The sequence below is a fragment of the Dendropsophus ebraccatus genome, unplaced genomic scaffold (assembly GCF_027789765.1).
Source record: "Dendropsophus ebraccatus isolate aDenEbr1 unplaced genomic scaffold, aDenEbr1.pat pat_scaffold_1324_ctg1, whole genome shotgun sequence".
Classification (NCBI taxonomy): Eukaryota; Metazoa; Chordata; class Amphibia; order Anura; family Hylidae; genus Dendropsophus; species Dendropsophus ebraccatus.
In genome coordinates this window covers 21,228-40,231 of record NW_027208744.1, presented here as the reverse complement: position 1 = coordinate 40,231, position 19,004 = coordinate 21,228, and the positions used below count along the sequence as shown (strand labels likewise).

At 42.9% G+C, this 19,004-nt stretch overlaps 1 protein-coding gene across 1 annotated transcript; it reads left to right on the top strand.

Moving 5' to 3' along the window:
* The first annotated feature begins 1,725 nt into the window (after positions 1-1,725).
* LOC138775090 (large neutral amino acids transporter small subunit 3-like) lies at positions 1,726-14,052 on the top strand. The gene is made up of 4 exons (XM_069955818.1): positions 1,726-1,815; positions 3,186-3,259; positions 4,660-4,783; positions 13,592-14,052. Exons 2-4 carry the CDS (start codon positions 3,210-3,212, stop codon positions 13,766-13,768), a joined length of 351 nt encoding a protein of 116 aa, XP_069811919.1. The 5' UTR covers positions 1,726-1,815; positions 3,186-3,209; the 3' UTR covers positions 13,769-14,052.
* Positions 14,053-19,004: the final 4,952 nt, after the last annotated feature.

Genomic DNA, 19,004 nt, shown 5'->3' with positions numbered 1-19,004 from the left:
AAAGTGACTCTGTACCCACAATCTGTCCCCCAGATTGTGATGCAGTTATTGTCCTAAAACAGTGATGGCTAACCTTGACACTCCAGCTGTTGCAAAACTACAATTCCCATCATGCTTGAACAACCAAAGATATGGCTTTGGCTGCCCAGGCATGATGGGAGTTGTAGTTTTGCAACAGCTGAAGTGTCAAGGTTAGCCATCACTGTCCATACAAAAACAACTTTTAAACTGGCAGCCCCTGTGCCCAACAGCCGTAGCTAGATTGTGTATGCATTAGGCTGGCACCCTCTCTGTCCCTCCTCCCCACCCTCATGATCAGGACCAGTCACACCAAAACACACAGAGACAGTGAGCCCTAAGCTCAGCCCACCCACTGTCCCTTCCTACTTGCCACAATCTGCCCTAAAATGTCAGCGAGCAACTGGGCGGCGATCCCTGGCCTGGATAGGTGAAACAAAAGACAAGACGAACAACACAATAAGAATGGCCAGCAATCCGGGTAACAACGGTCGGGCAGCAAAAGTACAAAATCGGATACAAAAGCGTAGTCGAATATCAGGCAATATGGTCAGGGCCAGGTGACAAACGAGGGAGGTCAAAGATACTTAGCAGGAGTTAGGAGAAACCAGAAAACAGAACACACAAGCAGGCAGAGACTAAGTCAATAACCGTCGAGGCACAGACAGAAACAGATATCTTAAAGGGGTTATCCAGCGCTACAAAAACATGCCACTTTTCCCCCTACTGTTGTCTCTAGTTCAGGTGTGGTTTGCAGTTAAGCTCCATTTACTTCAATGGAACTGAGTTTCAAAACCCCACCCAAACTGGAGACAACAGTAGGGGGAAAGTGGCCATGTTTTTGTAGCGCTGGATAACCCCTTTAAATAGGAGACCAGGAACCCAGTCTAGAAGGTTATAGGAGGGACCAGCTGTCAATCACGGAAGCAAAGGCAGGTTAACTGTTACAAGACCAGAAGAAACTTTGCAAAACAGACACGGGTGGAGCAGGGAAAACAATTAGCAAAACAGAAGGCATAAGACACAGTTCAGACAGGGCACAAACAAAGGCAAACAAAACACAGAATAAATGGAAGATTATGGCCAAAATTGCAATCTTGGTTGTACCTTACGCACCGAGGTCTGCGCCAATGTTGCATTCATGACAGCTCCAGGCAGATTTTCTACTACTCATCACCTGTGTCAGCACAGCACATGGGCTGGATCATTAAGGCACCTGTACAATGTTCAGACAGGAGAAAATGTTCTAGGGGCATTCCTAATGATGAAGAGGGTGGGGGAGGAGGGACGGAGGGGTGGTGCAAAGTTAGGGCACAGATATTCTAGGCCACGGCTGTTTGACACAGGGCTGCCAGTTTAAAAGTAGTTTTTTTAGGACAATAACTGACTCACCTGCCGAACAGACCCCAGGACAGATCTTGGATTAAAAGCAGCAATCTGAAGGTACAAGTGTTTTTTTTTTTTGGGGGGTGGGGGGGGGGGGGGGCGGGGGGGGGGGGGAGATGTTTTCCAACCACTCCTGGTATTTGGTTGCAAAATATTGACCAAAATATTGCATGGGAACATCACCTTAAATTGTATTCTTGTTTGTGTGTAATATGATCACATACTATTTATGTATTGCAATTTTGGAGGAAAAAGTTAATATTAAATAATCCCCGATGTTTTAACCTTTTTTTTCATTTAGGTCTAAAACGGTGCAAAAAACTGACCAATGCTACCCGGGCATTTGTCTTCACAAATCTCTTACTTATTATCTTTGGGGTTACGTGTCTGATTAGCAATCTCCCATTACAAGTAGTGATTAAAATTGTCAACGGTATTCTAATTGATGTTTAACCCCATTTAAGTCCACAATACGTCCACATATGTTTCTATTGCCCCATGCCCCCATACAGTAGGAACATGCATGCTCTCAGGCAGACTCTATGCACAGATCGACAATAGTACTGATCAATGCAATGCAGCGCTATGGCATAGCATTAATTCACGTATATGCAATCGAATGATTGCATATTTAAATTAAAAAAAAAAAAGTGTAAGAGAAAATGGGTGCTTTTTTTTAACGTACAGAAAATTAGTGTCAATGCTACTTTTCTGTACTTTAAAAAAAAACTCATCTGTTTGTGCCGTTCTTTTTATAATGAAAGTCAATGGAAAAACTGATCCAAACGGATGACAACAATTGCATCCGTTTTTTTCCATAAAAACATATAAACGTTAAATGTATTGCAAAAACCTAGCCTTAGCTGAGGGATCCCTGAGCCTTAGCTGGTGAACACTACTACATAATTCTCCCACAAACAAGTTACCTTGTAATAAAGAATGTGGCACATTTCTGCTTACTGCTATAAAAAGCAACACCAGCATAACAGTAGCTTTTTAAGCTGTTTGTTCTTTGCAAATCTTAAATGATACAATAAAAGCTAATTTCTAACCTATGGGGAAAGTAAGATATTATTTTTTAAGTTTTTCCTCAGATCAGAGTGAAAAAGAGCAAAAGTGACACTTCAGCTCCCTTCTGGATCTCGGAGGGAACTGAAACATCGCTTTTAGCCTATTTGCCACATAAAATAATAAACACTTTGATTTTTTCACTATATGTTTGGAGTGCAGCAGACTTTCTGAAAAGATAGAAAAGGACTGCAAAATTTCCTGTAAGTTATATATTCCTGCAGCACCTCCTAGTGGTAGCTGTTTGAAAGGAATTTTGCGTTTGGCGCAATGTATCAGAAAAATACAATTAGAAACACTCTATTTGAATGTTGGAGCTATTCGTTTTTAAACAGAATACTAAATTATAATCCAGTATTGATACAGTCTCCTTTCCTAAAACTCCTCCACTAACCTTAGCACCAACAAACCAAATTACTAATGTTAACCAGGGTTTCCATTATATAAAATGTATGTTGGGGAGGCATTTTGCAGTCTTTAAAGTGAGCACCAAAGTGTAAATGTACATGGCTATTGAAAAAGGTTCCTTGTTTTTATTTGACGCCCAGAAGTTTCATGTCTATGTAAAATCATGTGTCTATTAAAAATCCTGGGAAAAATGTATTGTCTTATAGAATGATTTTTTTTGTGTGATGCAACCAGTCCATATAACTATTGGCTGCCCCTGTGGTAGTAATGCTAGTCTAACTGATGTTATCTAATGTCTTTGGCAGTTCTTTACATTTATTCTCCATACAATGGTCAGAGGTTTTATCCACTCCGCTTGTGGGGGATTATATGCTGCTGTGTGAGTATGCTTTTTCATAGTTTATATGTATATTTTTTTCATAGTGTTTTTTATGGTGTTCTTGACTTTATGTGTGTACAGTGTTTTGTGTGACTTTGGCATTTTTCGGGTTGGTGTTCAGTTAAGTGACCCATTCCTTGCTGGGGCGAGCGGCAGACCTGGAACACTGACCTTGTTATGTACTGGGTTGGCTCTCCTGCAGTCTCCGCTTAGCCAATCAGCAGCTAAGGGGCCGATTCCATGGAACGATAATCGAACAAATCGGCCCGATTCTGCCGATTATCCCTCCGTAGAATAGAGACAACGATCAGCTGCTGATCGTTTATTTAGGTTCAAACCTAAAACCATCAGGCACCAACCGCGCATCGGTGTGTGGAATAGCGATGTGCGGCGGGCGACCGACGATCTCACAAGCACTATACATTACCTACACATGTTGCAGGTCTTCCTCTTGCGCTCCTTCTTCCTCCTGGTCCTGCACGCAGCAGCAGCTTCGGAGCGGCCCGTCTCAGCTGACAGACCGCTCAGCCAATCACTGTCCGGGACCGCCATGGCCAGTGATTGGCTGAGCGGTCTGTCAGCTCAGACAGGCCGCACCGAAGCTGCTGCTGCGCGCGGAACCAAGAGGAAAAAGGAATGCAGCAGAAGACCTGCAACATGTATAGGTAATGTATGGTGTTTAAACAAGGGCTGCAAGGACATCGGTAACGATGGAATAGGCCCAGTAAACGAGCGCCGATCTAGCAGATCGGCGCTAGTTTACATTATTGATCTTCACCAGATCTGGGTCTGGTGAATAAAGATGTGATGGTGAGTATGAAATAAGAATTACCCTTTCCCCCCCTGCACTGTGCACGCCCCAGCAAGGAATGGGGTCATTTAAGATGAAGAAAGACACCAAGAAAAAATGGCAAACACATAAGCACTGATGTTTTTGAGATGAACAGAAGAAATTCCATTTAACTTTATGGGAGAAAAACGCCACAGTTTGCAAAAAAAAAGCCACACCCTCATCATTTTGCATTTTTGAAAAACTGCCACAGTGATCCAAAAACCAAAAGAGGAAAGAAAAACGCCACAGAAAAAAGTATATATGGCATTTTATATCATTCAATTGACTTGCAGCTAACATCTGAGTGCTAGCGTATTTTTAATAAAATAAAAAGGCCACCATGGCGTTTTTGTGAAAATTTACATTGAAAAAGACATGGATTTCAGCTGCTGAATCTGTGGTAATCATAGGATCACCAGCAGGTGCATCTATCTATATATATATATATAGAGAGAGAGAGAGAGAGAGAGAGAGAGAGAGAGAGAGAGAGAGAGAGAAAGAAAGAGAGAGAATGAATGTTTTTGCCTTCAGCCTTTTATTTTAAGTTTTTCCTATTTCTACATTCTAGGTTTCCATCAGGTCATTTTGGTACACTAACTGGACTGCAGTCACTCCTCAGTGCAGTATTTGCTTTGCTGCAGGAGCCATTGTATAGGGCTATGCTTGGACCCCTGCATGGGAATGGTTTTTGGGTAAGCCTTAACACAATGTTGGAATTTTCATATAGTTTTAGTTATGCTTTTGTAAATGAAAAATAGCAAAATTAGCACAAAAATATGCTGTTTTAGGCTATGTTCCACATGCGTATATGTCCGGCCGCATATTTTGGCGGCCGGACATATACGCAGTAAACTCCGGCCGGAGATTTACGCTACTTGCGGCCGGCTACGTACGGACCGCGAACTTACGCCCGAAGTCTACTGACGCTTCCCGAGCGCCCTACGTAGCGATCTGACAGCGGTCTTTTACTTGGAAATCTTAAGGCCCTATTCCACCAACAGATGTGACGACAGATTATCTGCCAAAGATTTGAAGCCAAACCCAGGAATGGACTATAATCAGAGAACAGGTCATAAAGGAAAGACTGGATTTCTCCTCTTTTCAAATTCACTCCTGGGTTTGGCTTCAAATCTTTGGCAGATAATCTGTCGTTAGATCTGTTGGTGGAATAGGGCCTTTAGCCTAGCCCCGGACACCCCACAGAACCTTTTGGATCGGCACAAAAAGCTGCAAAAATGAAGAAATCACCACTACGTACGGGACCGCATGTAATGCTACGGGCATTTTCGTCCGCAAACAATGGTCTGGTTAATTTTTTACGCCGCTGCGTACGATCAGGGCGTAAGTTCGTACGTAGTATGAACTGTGCAGCCGTACTTCGTATACTTTCCATTATATGCAAACTACGTAAGTCTCCGGCCGCTTATTCACGGAACGTCTACGGCCGGAAACTTACGTAGTGTGAACATAGCCTCAAGTAACTGTATAGTGTAATAGCTGGTGGCATTAATGCAAGGGGATCACTAGTTATTTTACTATATACTTACTTAATACAGCATATTTTCGTTCTAGTTTTGCTATTTTTTTTTTACAAATTTATGAATGAAATCACTAGGTACAATGTAGTAGCACATCTGTCCTCAGTTTGTTTGGTGCAAGTGCACATCTCTTGATCGCTCATCCATTGATCCATTGATCGCTCATTTCTCCCCAATGTCCTGTCTCCCTAAGAAAAGGAGCATCATTGGGGACGAACATTCTAATCACACTCCGTGTGAAACAACAGGGTCCAGAAGTTAATTCTGCCGTAGCGTTCTGCTAACAGCTGTAGTGTAAAGTTACATTTACTGACATTGCTACACTGACAAACTATCTCTCCTGACACATGTCTACATAATTTGTTCTGGAAGAAACAATAATAACACCATCTTTTGCCTATATTAACCTTACCAACTGTATGAACTAACTGTATATACCAACTGTAGGAACTAACAACACTTTTTAAATATCTGCTGTGGCGACATATGAACTATACAAACAATATGCAAACTTTATGAACCAAATAAAGCAACAGCATTTGCTCAGATCAACTCTGATGGGTTCCGCCGATAGTGTGGCTTAATTTTAGAATACAACTCCTATCATGCTCCCAAACCATCCAACATAGCAGTTTGTGCACCTTTTCTTGAATTATGTGAATTTTATGAATTAAAGAAGCAGTTCACTTTTAATTTTTTTCGCCCCCCCCCGGGTAGCCGCTGTCATGTATACTTACAGAAGATGATCGGTGTCCCGTTCCCGTCGGTCAGTTCCGTCCCGCGGTGCCGTTCACATCGGGCGCGCGCTCACTTCCACCGGCTGCTGCGAGTCCTCTTCTCTGCCCAGTGATTATACGCCGGAAGTCACTCGCTTCCATGCATTCTCTATGGAAGCGCGTGACTTCCGGCGTTCAAATGACAAGGGAGAGAAGAGGAGTCACAGCGCCGGCGGAAGTGAGCGCGCGCCCGATGTGAACGGCACCGCGGGACGGAACTGACCGACGGGAACGGGACACCGATCATCTTCTGTAAGTATACTTGACAGCGGCTACCCGGGGGGGAGAAAAAAATAAAAAGTGAACTGCTTCTTTAATTACTGATTGCAACATTGAGCAGTATCTTATGTTTAAGCACTTTATATATTGCCTACATTGTATGTGGATTTATACATTTTAGATATCCTTCTTATTTACCACTAGGGCCTTGTGGCAAGTTATATGTGATATAGATGTTATATGTGATTTTATGTGTTTTATGATTTAAAGTAACTCTGTACCCAAAATCTGCCCACCCCAAACTGGTTGTACCTTTTGATAGCTGCTTTTAATCCAAGATCTGTCCTGGGGTCCGTTAGCAGGTGATGCAGTTATTGTCCTAAAAAACAACTTTTAAACTTGCAGCCCTGTGCCTAACTGGCGTGGCCTAGAGTGTCTGTGCATTAGGCTGGCACAACCTCTCTGTTCCTCCTCCCCACCCTCTTCATCATTAAGAATGCTCCAGGCAGATTTTCTACTATTCATCACCTGTGTGAGCACGGCACATGGGCTGGATCGTTAAGGCACCTGTGCAGTGTTCACTGCAGAGGAATAGAAAAAATCCTGCCAGCGGCATTCCTATTGATGAAGAGGGTGGGGAGGAGGGACAGAGGGGTGGTGCAAGGTAAGGGCACAAAAACTCTAGGCCATGGCAGTTTAGCACAGGGCTGCAAATTTAAAGGTGCCTTCACACATACCGGATCCGCAGCGGATTTCACGCTGCGGGTTTGCAGCGAAATCCGCTGCGGATCCATGTAGTGTGAAGGTCTATGGGTTACATATACACAGTAGAATTTTCATTCTGGATATGTAACCCGGCCCCTTTAATCCCCGCAGCCCTGGCCCTGGAGCCTACATTACCTGCTCCAGGCTCCTGCTTGCTTCAGGGCCTCCCAGCATCTCCCGGCGGTCAGCCAATCAGTGGGCTGCCCCACCGCAACGCAATGATTAACTGACTGCTGGGAGATGCCAGGAGGCTCCGAAGCAAGCAGGAGCCTGGAGAAGGTGATGTATGCTCCAGGGCTGACCCCGGCCCAGAGCATACATTACCTTCTCGGCACCACGGCTGTGTGAAGCTCCCAGCTCCCCTCGCTCCTCATCAGCACGGCAGCACTGATTGGCTGATGAGGAGCGAGGGGAGCTTCACATAGCTGCGGTGCCGAGCAGGTAATGTATGCTTTGGGCCGGGGCTCTGGGCGACGGGCGGCCAAGGGTTAAAGGGGACGGGTCACATATCTGCAGCAAAATGAAAATTGGCAGCGTGAATTCTGCTGCTGATCCGGTACATGTGAAGGCACCCTAAAAGTTGTTTTTTAGGACAATAACTGCATCACCTGCCGAATGGACCCCAGGACAGATCTTGGATAAAAAGCAGCTATCCGAAGGTACAAGTGGATTGGGGTGACAGATTGTGAGTCGCTTTAAGTACTGGGCTATTATATGGAGCACTTTGAGGACAAACTTATATTGTTTTGTGCTACTACATTGTACCTAGTGATTTCATTCATAAATTTGCTGGCAATTACCATATTCAGTAAAAAGGTAATTATTGTCTGTAAATTTATGAATAAAATTTGTAATATATTTTCATTTCTGTTTTTCTACTGTAAACAAAAAATAGCAAAACTAGAATAAAAACATGCAGTATTAAGTAACTATATAGTGAAATAACTGGCACCATTCATAAAGAACAGGGCCGGCTCCAGGTTTTTGTGGGCCCTTGGGCGACAGAACCTCGGTGGCAGGGGCGTAGCTAATGTCTCCTGGGCCCTGGTGCGAGAGGCCAACTTGGCCCCCCCCCCCCCCTCTTTTCACGACCAAGTGATGCTATTGTTGTGTGTGTGTATATATATATATATATATATATATACACACAGTGGTGCCTTGGATTTTGAGCATAATTCGTTCCAGGACCGTGCTTGTAATCCAAATCCACTCTTAAACCAAAGCAAATTTTCCTATAAAAAATCATGTAAATGCAGACAATTGGTTCCACACCCCAAATATATTTATTATTCTGTACTGTACAGTAATGGAGAGGATGGGAAACACAAGGGCTGACAGAGACTGCAGGGAGCATGAAGGAATGAGCAGGGCAGATGTGGGCACATACATGCAGCACTCTCTGTCCGGGCAGAGAGGGGTTACAGCTATGGAGAGATTACCCCCCCCACACACAGTCCTGTCCCCTGATGTAAGCCCCAGCCTGAAGGGGATCTGCTATGATTTGGAAGGTGTTTAGAGTACAGTGCTGTAGACCCCGCTATGCATGCCATGCCCCCTTCTCCACTCGCGCTCACCACCCAATACAGGGAAGTTCTTAAACCAAAGCAACTGCTCTTAAACCAAGTCACAATTTTGAAAAAACTGTGAGCTCTTAAACCAAAACGCTCTTAAACGAAGTTACTCTTAAACCAAGGTACCACTGTATATATATATATATATATATATACACACTACACACACACCAAGGACAGATATTACCTATTTACCGCCATACTGTTACCGACCAAATCCTGTATTACTGAGACCAATATTACCAGTAATTACCAGTATATAGGGAGGAAACATTAACCACAACCACTACCATCAACCACCATATTGTTACTGACCAAATCCAGTATACTAAATCACCTCATCCAGTCATATAGAGGTGGCCCCAGCTCTACACAGGCCTCTATACACCATATACATTACAGTGCAGTTATATCAGGTGACTCACAGGGAGACGTCTTCTCTGGATCGGAGTTCTTCCCTTTTCATCTTCTTCTCCATCCGTCCTGGGCCGTTATGAGAACTTCTCCGAGCCACGAATCCACAGAATCTGCCAGACAGACATATTAGGCTCCACACTCTGACACCATCTCCATCTCTCTACACACTGCACATCTGTACTGTCCCCTTACACCCTCATTTAGTGGGTAGCCTGAACTATGTGACCTCCTAATATATGCCCCCCTCTGTGTATTCCCTCTCCCCCTATGTTGCCCCCCCAAATAGATGGCCCCTCTACCCCCTCCCTTATAGATGGCCCCCTCTACCCCCTCCCTTATAGATGGCCCCCTCTCTCCTCACCCTCCCTTATGAATGGCCCCCTCTCCCCCCACCTTCCCTTATAGATGGTCCCCTTCCACCCCCCCTCCCTTATAGATGGCCCCCTTTACCCTCTCCCTTATAGATGGCCCCCTCTCTCCTCACCCTCCCTTATGGATGGTCCCCTCTCCCCCCCACCCTCCCTTATGAATGGCCCCCTCTCCCCCCCCTCCCCCCCCTCCTTATAGATGGTCCCCTTCCCCCCCCTCCCTTATAGATGGTCCCCTTTCCCCCCTCCCTTATAGATGGTCCCCTTCCCCCCCTCCCTTATAGATGCCCCCCTCCTTTCCCCCCACCCTCATAGATGCCCCCCTCCTTTCCCCCCACCCTCATAGATGGCCCCCCTTTCCCCCCCACCCTCATAGATGGCCCCCTCCTTCCCCCCCACCCTCATAGATGGCCCCCTCTTTCCCCCCACCCTCATAAAGCCCCCCTCTTCCCCCCCACCCTCATAGATGCCCCCCTCCTTTCCCCCCATCCTCATAGATGCCCCCCTTCCTTTCCCCCACCTCATAAATGCCCCCCTCTTCCCCCCACCCTCATAGATGCCCCCCTCCTTTCCCCCCACCTCATAGATGGCCCCCTCCTTTCCCCCCACCCTCATAGATGCCCCCCTCCTTTCCCCCCACCCGTACAGGCTGATAAAAAACAAAACTTAACTCACCTGACATCGCGCTCCCACGTTGATCCTCACTCCTTCGCCTTTGGTCTGTCCCCGGCTGCTGCGCGGCTGCGGGGGTGTCGCGTCTTATCCCCGGCAGCGCGCGCATCCAGAACTCCCTGCGCGCCGGAAAACTAGAAGTCAGGGCCCAAGGCGCGCAGGGAGTTCTGGGATGCGCGCGCTGCTGGGGGTAAGACGCGACACCCCCGCAGCCGCGCAGAAGCCGTGGGAAAGACGGAGCCAGTCTCTTGTGACCGCAAGCAAAACAATGCTTGCGGTCACAAGAGTGATTGATCGGGGGCCCCGCGGGCCCCCCTTGTGGCGGGCCCGGTCGCGGCGGCGACCCCCGCGACCACGGTGGCTACGCCACTGCTCGGTGGGCCCCTTTGAGGAACAAATCATGGAGATACATGCGAGGAAAGATTTGTGGCTGCTGCATATTTTTCTCCTCCCGTATCTCCTGATCTCTGCGGGTTTCACATTGCAGAAGCTATATACAGGAGAAAACTAGAAGCCCAGTATGTCCATGTTGTATATATCACAGACAGGAGCTGTGTAATGGAGAACTAAAAGACCCAGCATGCCCATGTTAAATATACATAGCAGGAGCTGTATACAGAAGCACTAGAGGCCCTAGTTCTCCTGTATACAGCTCCTGCAGTGATATATACAACACATGGACATGCTGAGACTATAGTTCTCCTGTATACAGCTCCTGTCTGTGATATATTTAACACATGGACATGCTGAGACTATAGTTTCCCTATATACAGCTCCTGTCTGTGATATATATAAACACATGGACATGCTGAGACCTATAGTTCTCCTATATACAGCTCCTGCAGTGATTGATAGATAGAAAGATAGATATTTCTATCTATCACTGCAGGAGCTGTATATAGAAGAAACTATAGGTCTCAGCATGTCCATGTGTTATATATATCACAGACAGGAGCTGTATATAGGAGAACTAGAAGCACCAGCATGTCCATGTGTTATATATATCACTGCATGAGCTGTATACAGGAGAACTAGAAGCGCTATATACAGCTCTGTATACAGCTCCTGCAGTGATATATATAACACATAGACATGCTGGGCTTCCAGTTCTCCTATATACAGCTTCTGCAGTGATTGATAGATAGATATTTCTTTCTATTTATCTATCTATCTATCTATCTATCTATCTATCTATCTATATACTATCTATCTATCTATCAATCACTGCAGGAGCTGTATATAGGAGAACTGGAAGCCCCAGCATGTCTATGTGTTATATATATCACTGCAGGAGCTGTATACAGAGCTGTATATAGAGCCTCTAGTTCTCCTATATACAGCTCCTGCAGTGATATATATAACACATGGACATGCTGGTGCTTCTAGTTCTCCTATATACAGCTCCTGCAGTGATATATATAACACATGGACATGCTGAGCCCTCTAGTCTAGAGGTATCAGCATGTTCTTGTCATATTATAATCTATCACTGCAGGAGCTGTGAACAGAAAACAATTAGAAGCTCCAGTACATACAGAACACTGGTTTCCAGAGCCTACCTGCCCTTCATCCAGAGTCCGATCACATGACCAGTGACATCATGAAAGGTCCTTCATCCCCCATAGCTGCAGCAGCTACTTGGCAGCTGCAGGAAAGTTTTGTAGAGAGTGCCCGGGACTCCAAGTATGTATCGGCACCCCCTAGCTGTGCTATGCGGGCCGCTAGGGGCACAGTCCCCTCTGTTACTACACTTTTTTTTTCTGACAGAAAAAAAAGTGTAGCATCAGACTGGACTGGGCCCCTAGAGGCGCTGTGGGCCCCGGCACTTGCCCTAGTCGGCCGGGTGCTGACGCCGGCCCTGATAAAGAACTCCTGGGTCTGACATTTAAAAAAAAAAAACAGCTGAACATAACAACAGGCACTTACCTCCCCGACTTCAGTGCTGGTCTCTGCTGCCCCCGTTCTCCTTTAATGCATTATAGCGATCCCCTTGGATTAATGCTGCCAGCTATTTCACTATATGGCTATGTTCACACAACGTTTTTCCAGCTCTGTTTAAAATGGCTTCCGTCATTTTGAGTCTAAAATAACGGACGTCATTTAGCTGTCTGGCCTCCCCTTAGTGCAATGACGGCTGTTGGCACATTATTCTAGTTTGGGTTACTAATTGCCCTTTGGGTGTGGCTTAATCGAAAAGTCCATTGAATTTATTAGTAAAAACGGAGAAAGAACTGTGACAAAAGTTAAACTGTGTGTCAATAACAAATAAAAAAATGTCTGTTATTCAATACATTGTGCGCATTGGACATCTGTTTTTCCATTGAATTCAATGCATTGCCATTGCAGTCAGTTAAATTGCGGCAAAAAACGGACGCCTTTTCTCTATTTTTGACGTTGTGTGAACATAGCCTATATACTTAATACAGCATATTTCATTCTAATTTTGCTATTTTTCGTTCACAAAAGCAAAACTGAAAAGAAAATATTGTTTCGGGTTTTTTTTATGGTTCGTTCAAACTTGGCAAAAAGTTCAGAACTTTTTGCAAAGTTTGATTCGAACCTGGGTACGGTTTGGTCATCTCTAATAATAATGTTTCACATCTAACCTGTGACAGACAGGTCCTGTCTATTGTCATTTATGTCCATGAGGCTTGCTGTAAAGCATATTTTTTAAATGCTGTTAAAAACAGCTTAGGCAAGATAGCAGCCTTCAACAATATACAAATAAAGAAATTAAAAAAAAATTACAATCAGAAAAGAATAGGTGATACATGCCACTTGCTGCTTACGTGTATATATAAGACATAAAAATTGCATGGCTCACAAGTAGAAATTTGCAAATCTAAAGGTATGCCTGAGAAGGTGCTTGTTGGAGTCCATAATACGCCTATGAGAAATCAGCCTAATAATGACTGTTTGGTCTATTTCCTGAATATATACATATGGGACTCAAAAAACATGCACATGTTGTGGTATATGTCATCATACCTTTTTGACCAATCTTACGATACATACCCACGACATCTGCCGAAAACGCAGTGTCAATGGCTCCTAACCTTGTCTTATAGCTGTCGGAAATAAAAACAAACAAGGAATTTATTGGCGAAAGCATCAATTCATAATACTATAATTTACCCAGCAATACTTTCCTTTCTTTTTGGTTTTCTCTCGTAGGTAAATATGGGTCTATTAATATTTTCCTTTGCTGGATTTGTCCTTCCGGGATATCTGCTAATATATTGCCGACGTCTTCTAAAAGCTCAGGCCACAAAGGAAAAGGATCCAGCTGCTGTCCAACTGCAGGACTTGAATCATACCAATGGAGTGCCAGAGGGGGAGACTAAAGCTTAATGGGATTCACGGTATCAAAGTAGTAAGGCATTAGGTTGCTACAAGACTACAAGAATCATTTAAGGAAAGACAAAATTGTAGGGGTTGCCCATGGAAACCTATAAGGTTACTGCTTTTAATATGTGCACAACTGCCTAACTTTTTCTTTGCATCAGAATTGATAAATCCCCCATTATGTATTTATTGTTATTGATTATGCAGACACTTATAAATCCAGGATGCAAGATTTACATGTATTTATGGTTTGAGTCAGTATTTAAGCACTTAATATTGATATTGTCACTCCCCCCATCAATATGTGCTGTTCTCAGCACCATTTAGAAGTCTACATGCTGTACAGTTTATATTTACCTGTATAAAACATGTCTTTGCTGTCTTCTAAACGGTGCTGGGAAGTGCACATAGCGACAATCACTTTAAAGCCAGAGGTATTGCTTTTTATTTTCTCAGTGTACTGTGTTATTATTAAATATATTGGCTCAAATCTATCAATCTAAGCTAAACCAATCATAGCTCAGCTTTCATTTCTCAGATTTCTCTTTTTATATAAAAGCTGCTCTGTGAATGGTTGCTATAAGCAAATCGGACTGATTGATTGTATATACTGTATAGTCAACAAGTGGGTGAAGATACAGACTGCTTGATCTGTAGATATTATAAACAATTAAAGATACCAGGGAATCAATTGTCTCTATGTCTACTTTAGAATGAATAGAGTGTGTACCATGACCGTGGATCCATAGAACAGAGTCCATGACTAGGATGAAAACTAGTATTGTATAGAAACCATTGTAAATAAAATGTTATTGTTCTCTCAGGGTTCTGTGGTGCACAGAAAATGTAATATGTGTATAATAGGCTTACAGTTGCTGAAGGAAACAATCATTAATGGGGGAACTATTAGCAGATTAGACGAATCTAACATACTGGTAGCCACCTATTGCAAACGGGGTGCCGAGGAGTAAGGTATGTCTGTTACCGTCCTCCTTGATGCTGTTCCCATGCTGTTAGCAGTTTATTCCTTGGTTCGGAGAACTGTTAGGAGCACTGCCCGGCCCACATAGCACTGAGCCGGCCTGCTTCTTCTAATAATAATCAATAGAGCAGGCTGGCTGGCTCGGCGCTATGGGGGCAGAGAAGTGCTCCTAATAGTGCTCTGGACCAAGGTATAAACTGCCAACAGCAGGGCAATGGGGCCGAGGAGAACAGTAAGAGACATACCTTCCTCCTTGGCGCCCTTTGGGTCAAATAAGCTGATAGTGACTAAAAGAGGTGTATAGTGTGGGTTTTGCAACAAAAGGTTAAAAATTTTGTGTAATTTTTTTGTTTTGGTTACGGATTTTCCTACTAATTGTGTGCGGCAGCATGAAATCTTATATTCTTGGCTATTTTTATAGGCAAGTTTTATTTATTATCTGCAACCTTTTATTTTTTTAGCACATTTTTTTTGGCAAATCTACTCTAGCTCTAAGCAGTCATATTAGTAAGTTTTCAGTATGATTTTGGATTTAGCCAATTTTACGCCACACGCGACTTTTGGTAAATTATGCAAACAGAACACAAAAACATCCCAAAGATAAGGCTCGTGGTTCACACTGCAAATGATAAATTCCCCTCTAAAACTCTAGACTGAACCTCAGTAATAGTCAATATTTGTTGTTAAGGTTAAGTACACATATAAATATTTATTCATTATTACATTTTCCCAGGATCATTTCACAGTATCAGCAACACCAGTAATATTTAGGGGTATTCATATCTCAGCATTGTATCTCCATCTGACTGCTGGGTCTCCACTGATCAATAGAATAGAGTAAAACTGGGCCCCAGAATGAAGGTAAAGCAGTGAATAGGTGTGACCAATAGTTGAGATGTGTCTTGTATTGCAGTTCAGCACCATCACTTATCACTTCAGGTGAGGTGAACTACATTGTTGGATATAGCCTATGGACTAAATAAAATCCATTACAATTTTAAATATTACTATTATTTTGCTATATATTCATTGTCTTGCCATTTTTCCTTGTTACATTTGTGAGTCGGTTTTACTACTCAGAAGCCATCAATAAGCTACTGTTGAGTGACAGTTTCTTTTATTAATGTAATTATTATTTTGCGTCTTTAACACTTTTGACACAAACTGTTGTTAAAGAACTATGGGTCTAAAGGGGTCATTGTTGAAAGTTAAAGTTTACCTGTCATAATGGCCCGCTTCCAGATCAGTGGCGAGGTCCTCTGTTAATCCCAATGTTTGGGTCTCCAAGGATACAAAGACACAATGAGATCCAACGGGGGTTGCACACATTATGGTTTCATTTCATTTCCATTTCCATGGAAACCTAAACTTTCGTATTGAGGGTAAGTCCACACTACGGAATCCCGGCGGATCAACTGTGCAGATTCCGCAGCTTGCTCACTGGTTCCATAGGCTTCATTCTATGATTTGCCAGATTCCAACGTTCATTCAATGCTTTTTCGGGCGGACGGCGGAATCTGGCCAACCATAGAATGAAGTATGGGACCAGTGGAGATGCGCGTGTCTGCCAGCATCTGCAAACGGGGGCGAGCTGCAAAATCCGTGGGTGATCTGCCAGGATTCCGTAATGTGCACATACCCTAACAGAAGAACAAGGAATCAGTCAGCTATGCAGGAACAAGAGGCACTGGTGAGCCACAGCAGCCCAAGGATTAATTCTTCCTACTTCCTGCATGACTGAAATACAGGGCCCACTGTGTGGAATCATGTTCACTGTGTGGATTCCGTAGTCTGAACAAACCCTATGTTAGAATAGGACTAGTGCGCTGAAGTTCATGCAAAAGTTTAAAGGTTTCAAAGGCCTGACTGTGACAGGTATGCTGTAACTTCCCATAGCCTTGTAGTTCACAGTATTAGAAATTCCTGTGTTATTCAAATTTGCTGGTTAATTATGTTAATGCTTTTGTAATAATAAACTTAATAAAAAAATGTGTTATTATACTGAACTGTCAGACTTTCTATACACTACAAGTACAAATGAATTGGGATACTTGACAAATGCTGTATTTTTCTTATACTTGTCAGAATTTGCAATTTCTGCTTTCCAATATAAATTGTATGTCGATTGAATTTTCTATATTGAGAAACTTTATAAAAAATACAATGAGAAAGTAGAGGCGTAACCTGCAAAAACTGATTCCAATCAGACTGGCAATGGGCAACATTTTACCTTTGGATTTTTGATTACAATTTTTTTTGTATAGTTTTCTTGTCTGTGACTGAGCTCTGATCTGTGTGCCATTAGCCTGTTATACAGCTGACCCATGCTCTCTAAAGTTGAGAAGAATTTTTCTAGTTTTTACTTCACAAAGTATATCACACCAAATATTTTCACTTCCCTTGCCAGTGTTAAATTGGCCAAGAGCTCCTACAGGAACAGCCTGCCTGCCAGGAATTCTGGATCATATTCTGCAGGTTGCTGGGATCCTTTATATCCTTGGCAAAATCTATTTAAAAGTTTAATACAGTACACCACCAATGAAAATGAGGCAATCATAGAGTATGTGTGTTATAAAAAGAAGTTGATGACTAATTCCAGATCCATTGTGTATAGGGATATTGGGGATCAAAAACCTCAGGTACAGTATCTTCTTTTTCTGTGTTACTAATATATTTGGTACTGGTTATTTCATATTAGCAAATCTCCTTAAAGGATCATTTCTAACTTATAATGTTACAATATATTGTTAGAATATGACATAACGTTCTGATTCTTGGGTACACATCTGGGACCCCTGCTGATCGGAGAAAACTAAAGGACAGATGTCCCTTTGACATTTCTTTAGCTTGGTGGCACTCCCAGCTGCCTGCTGTGTAAGAAACTGCAACACAACTCCATTCAAGTGAACAAGGCTTTGCACAGCAGGTGGCCTGGAACATTGCTGCACAAGAACCCACTGGTGTGAAGTTTGGAGCGGGCTGTTACATTTGGGAACATAGAACTCTGAGTTTCATATTTTTACCATGCCCATCAGAACAAACTTGGTACAGTAGACCTCTTAAATTTTGAGCAAGACAAAAGTTTTAAGAGTAAAAAGTTCTTGTTATTTACAGTAAAATATTATTTATGCTGATATCACTTATGTATAATATATTACCTTCTTATGTGTTGTGATGGTGTTTAAATAAAGATGACTGTAAATACTTGTTTTAAAAAGAATCTTGTGTCTTTTTATTTCTTCCTTCCTGTTTTGCACCATAAGGCTACGTTCCCAGTATTTTGGTCAGTATTTTGCAACCAAAACCAGGAGTGGACTGAAAGGCTACATTCACACACTGTTGAAATTTAGTGAATACCCGTTAATTAATGGCAAATAATTGCTGTTATTTAAAACATCTGTCATTTTCTTGAAATAACGGCCATTATTTGCCATTAAATGGCGGCCATCCACTAAATTTTAACAGTGTGTGGACATAGCCTCTCTTTGCTTTCAATCCACTACTGGTTTTGGTTGCAAAATAGCAAAATAGCCTAAGGCTATGTTCACACAACGTACTTTTAAAGAAAACAATGGGCGCCTTTTTCATTTAAAGTAATGCCTGTTGTTTTCAAAATTCAATGCTTTTCATCAAAGTCTATGGAAACAACGGCAGTTGGTTAACACACTGTATTAAATAACCGTCACCGTTTTCAACAGCCATCAAAATAATGTTTTTGTCATTTATTCCCTGCCGTAGCGCAAACAACTGCCATTATTTTAACACATATTTCACACACATTTTTTTACACTGTCCTTTTCACCATCTTTACTACTAAAATCAATGGACCTTTAAAAAAAGAACCACACTCAAAGGGGCCGCCGGCAGTCAATATTGAACTAGAATAATGTTTCAGCGGTCGTCATTGCAGTGACATCCGTTGGATCATGCTAGACCACGGCCATTGTTTGATACTCAAAACAATGGCTGTTATTTTGAGTATGCAATAACAGCCGTTGAAAATTGTTGTGTGAACATAGCCTCATAATGTAGTATGGGGAGTAATTCCCCTACTACTCTGTACGGTTAGGCTGTGTTCACACATTGCCTTCCTAATGCTGAAATAGCTGCACAATTTGCATAGTAGTAAGAAAGTGGGCCCACTTTTAGTCATGGTAAAAAAGCATTGAAAATACATTGGGGCTGGGTTCACACTACGTATATTTCAGTCAGTATTGTGGTCCTCATATTGCAACCAAAACCAGGAGTGGATTAAAGACA